Source organism: Lactuca virosa, chromosome 4 (genome assembly GCF_052849685.1).
Source record: "Lactuca virosa cultivar CGN04683 chromosome 4, Lactuca_virosa_CGN04683_v6, whole genome shotgun sequence".
NCBI classification, from domain to species: domain Eukaryota; kingdom Viridiplantae; phylum Streptophyta; class Magnoliopsida; order Asterales; family Asteraceae; genus Lactuca; species Lactuca virosa.
In genome coordinates this window covers 224,337,738-224,341,994 of record NC_136429.1, presented here as the reverse complement: position 1 = coordinate 224,341,994, position 4,257 = coordinate 224,337,738, and the positions used below count along the sequence as shown (strand labels likewise).

Here is a 4,257-nt window from a genome sequence, read left to right as displayed (position 1 = left end):
GCGGACGAAGTCGATAGAAGGGTACAAGAGTTGGCAAAAATGAAAGAAAAGTTCGACGAACACAATCTAATCGCACAACAAAATGTTGAAGTGCAACGTGAGCACTTGGAGCTCCTTCGTAAGCAAGCGGATGAAAATCAAATAACGAGGGATTTAGCTATTCTTCAGACTAGCAAAAAAAAAATATGGGGCCACGACAAGTACAAGCGCTCCGAAATATGAATGAGATGATGCAGAAAAAATATTTGGATGACTAGTTTATCGTTTTTATGTTTTTAAATTAGGATTATGGTTTTTTGCATTCAATGTTTGTTTTTATAATTTTATTTTTACTTTTTAAATGATATTGTCAATTTAGGATTTAATTAAACTGCATGTTTTTTTATAAATAACATAACGTGACTAAAAATTTAAATTGGAAAAAAATAACTAAATCGAAAATAAATAAATAAATAAATCGAAAAGAAAAACGTTAAAATGAAAAATAGAGGGTGTTATAATATGTTGTTTATTTTTTCCGATTGATACTATAATACTACCGCTGATATGCCATATGAAGTGAAAACTTTAAAATGTTTCATAATATATATATATATATATATATATATATATATATATATATATATATATATATATATATATAGAGAGAGAGAGAGAGAGAGAGCCTTTTAAATGACATAGTTTAAAACAAACAAATATAGTTTCATTTTCTCTTAATTTTGTTTTAATATAATACCATTGAAATGAGTTAAATTATGGAATGAAAAATATCAATTATATATCTTTTTATTGCAAAACATCAAGTTTATAGGGAAAATAAAAAATCAATACTTTTTAACAAATATATAACTCATACGTTTTCTCCTTAAATCGAAAACTATATTAAATGATTTGTGAAAACTTGATTGAGTTATTACATGTTCTTCTTTTATCTTTTATTCTATTAGTTTTCATTTAAAATTTAGTAGGGTTGGTTAAATGGTCATTATTTTTAATTAAGTTCTTAGACACAATGCAGAAAAAGAACATAAATTCGATGGGTTTAGTATGTCACATAATTAAGGAAAAATAGTAAACGAAATATAATGATTAGTTTAGATATATATTGATCAAAATTACATAGTTTGGAAGGTTATATATATATATATATATATATATATATATATATATATATATATATAGTTTTATTGTTTGCATTTCCATTTATTTATAGCTCGTTATCATAAGCTGCATCATTTTGACACATTAATTGCCTGCAATGAAACACTGATGCTTCAGAAAGGCGATCACTCCACTTTCCTGATCACTTGCAAAGGGAAGCTAGTATACGACGTGGCGGCTTTAGTAGTGGTCGTCGGCCATGAAGAACCATCAAATTATTAATAAGCAGAATATCGCCTTTCTTCCAAGATATGGCAACGCACTCTTCTTCCAGGATCTTCCTGTAGTCTTCCACAGCATCATCAGGCACAGGGTCGCCATTACCGATCTCGACAAAAAACGATTTTCCCGCAGGGCCACTATAAGTAGTTGTAATAGGGTTGAACCATGTTTTCCGGCGACTCTCTTTGTCAAACCTGATGGCTGGCACTGGGCCTGTTATAGTTTTTGCAACATTGCCAATCCATTCTATTTTTATCCCAAGCTTTGCTGCCCTGTCAATGGAGGAATCTCTTGAGCCATCAGCCATGCATGTTTGCATAAAGTTGGTGAACTTTACTTTGTATTAAATTATGGGGTTTAAGGTAAATTGTGAAGAAAACATACCTTTCCTCAGCAACATTCTTGTCGTCGGTTTTGAATTTTGATTTCCAACTACGACCCGTGAAGGATGATGAATCGTCTTCATCGCTGATTACCTCTATATACGTCAATCCATGCTCTTCTAGTAGTGCAACCAACTGTGGGTGCTTCTTTTTCATCTTTTCGTATATGATATGACTCAAAACTATCGGAGTTTCTCCCCCTTCTCCTGGTTCTTCATCACAATAGAAAAATACCTTGCTGGGGAAATCAGGAGCCTGTACATGCATGAACATGTGAGCACTGAGTTGCAATTAGGTATGCCAATTGTTATCATGAAAAAAACGAGATTGACAGAATCGAGAAATTTACGTAAGACATCTCGTGATGGAAAGGAATTCCCATATGGAGAGGAGCTTCATTTGCGGTGTACACCCGGCCAAGGACCTTCGTCCGACGGGCTATGCCGCCTAAGTAGGGAATTTCAGCGTAGGAGAAAGCTTCCACAACTCGGTCGAAGTCAGAAGGTGAGGAAACAGGGAAGCCTCGGAAAATAATAGCGCCGCTTTTCTGGAGAAGAGACTCTAGCCATGGCTTCTGAGCTCTAATTGCTTCTTCAAAGTCACGGAGTTCTTCAACTGCAGTGGAATCAGTGTTATGGTTAGGGGATAACACCGCTGGGAAAAGAACGCCGTCGTCCTGGGGTTTTTGCTGAGGTAACTTTACGTCTCGGAAGAATTTTCCGGTGAAAGCTGCTACCACTTTTTGAGACGATTGAAGTTTTGTATCCTGGTGCTTCATATAGATATGGTTCCTTTGATGTATGATTGATGTCTTTTTCTCTACGTAGTAACTATGGTACTTAAGCCAGCCTCCTGCTGGTTGTATCTTCATCATTTCGTTTATTTTAGTATACATATCCGCCGCTCTAAGACAATGGCTTTTGGTGGTTGATTCTGACTCCATGCATTATTATCCGGGGCTGATATATATAGCTTTCATATTAGGCTGGAGGGAGTGGTGCCACCGAAACCACACTCCCTCCCCCGCCACATAAGCGTCACATCATTTTTTACCACAGAAGTGTGGTTTCTTGCCACACCAAGGGAGTGGTGTCACATTTTTATTTTTTTTTATTTATTTTTGTTTTTTTTAACTATTTTAATTTAATAAAACTTCATTTTTAAATAAAAAACATAATTTTAAAAAGATAATATTTCATTAATTAAAAATACAAATACCATACATTAATTAAAAAAAACCTAAATAATTAGAAAAGCAAATTAGAAACATAAAACCTACAACTTAAAAAAAATACACACACACCAAACGATTAAAAACTTGAAAAAAAAATAGAAATTAGCTACGATTCATGTAGCGTTTTTTCACTTCCTCCTTCATTGCCAAAGCCACATCAAGCTCCGCACCGGTCATATTCGACGTGTCCGTAGCTAGTATTCGCATGTCGCTCTCTCTTTGTTTCCGAAGCTCTCTTTCAGAAGCAAGTTGCAAAATATTGTCCATTCTGTCTTTTATACCCTTCCACTATAAGAAAATTGGGTCTTTAATTACACATATTATGTGTGGGTAAAAGCATCATATGTGATGGTATTCATTATTACCTACACATACATTAAGTGTAACTATGTGTAGGCTCATGCCTGTTGATACTACAGATCATTACCGACACATAATTTATGTGTAGATATAAAACAATAAGTAATTAATTAGTTTGATGGAGTATTTGATTACATCAATATAAGATCCAACAATCAATTTGTACCTTACCTGAAGCCTTTTCCGCACCTTGTTCCGTCGATGCTTCCCCTGCGTATTAGGGTTTTACCGATCGTTTGTGGAACAATGTCAACATAACAACATACGTAGAAAACTATAAAACCCATGATTCGTGATTTTCGGATGTGATCCCGAGTTCAAAGCTTCCGATTGTTCTGAAGATACGTGATTGATTCGATCCTAGTATGCATTTTTGTTTTTTTTCAACGTTATTTTTTTCTATTTTGTTTTACTTTTAATTTTTTTTACCACATGAAATTTTTCATTAATTAATTTCTTTTTACTTTTTGATTTTTTATATTTTTATTTCTTTTATGCAAATGATATTTTGTAGTTAAAAATAGCTTTCGCCATATGTTTTCACATATCCATTTATATTTTTGATTTTCAATTACTTGATTTATAATTTCTAGTTTCAAATTAAGTTATTTAAAAAAGAGATTTATATCCAATAAATGTTAATGGTATATATATATATATATATATATATATATATATATATATATATATATATATATATATATATATATACTTTCGTGTTTTTTTTGTACAATTATATCAATCAACAAATTTAGAGGGAAATTTCCCTCAAAAAACATAAAAATTTCTTGCTAAACAATTTTACCTGCACATGTTAATTGTTGATTTCTATAAAAAAAATATTAAGAAATAAACACATATAGAAAATATATGTAGGTATTTGATTTGCCTAATATA

At 32.3% G+C, this 4,257-nt stretch overlaps 1 protein-coding gene across 1 annotated transcript; it reads right to left on the bottom strand.

The window, feature by feature from the left end:
• Positions 1-1,083: 1,083 nt before the first annotated feature.
• LOC145168740 (clavaminate synthase-like protein At3g21360) lies at positions 1,084-2,694 on the bottom strand. The gene is made up of 3 exons (XM_079087460.1): positions 2,116-2,694; positions 1,768-2,021; positions 1,084-1,655 (listed from the first exon to the last, which is right to left on the bottom strand). The coding sequence occupies exons 1-3, from the start codon at positions 2,659-2,661 to the stop codon at positions 1,304-1,306; spliced, it is 1,152 nt and encodes a 383-aa protein (XP_078943586.1). The 5' UTR covers positions 2,662-2,694; the 3' UTR covers positions 1,084-1,303.
• Between the last annotated feature and the right edge of the window lie 1,563 nt (positions 2,695-4,257).

Coding starts and splice junctions, on each gene's coding strand:
- LOC145168740 (XM_079087460.1), bottom strand. CDS start 2,661: ATGTATACTAAAATAAACGAAATGATGAAGATACAACCAGCAGGAGGC. Junction 2,022..2,115: donor TCCATCACGAGATGTCTTAC/GTAAATTTCTCG, acceptor ATGCATGTACAG/GCTCCTGATTTCCCCAGCAA. Junction 1,656..1,767: donor AAGAATGTTGCTGAGGAAAG/GTATGTTTTCTT, acceptor CTCCATTGACAG/GGCAGCAAAGCTTGGGATAA.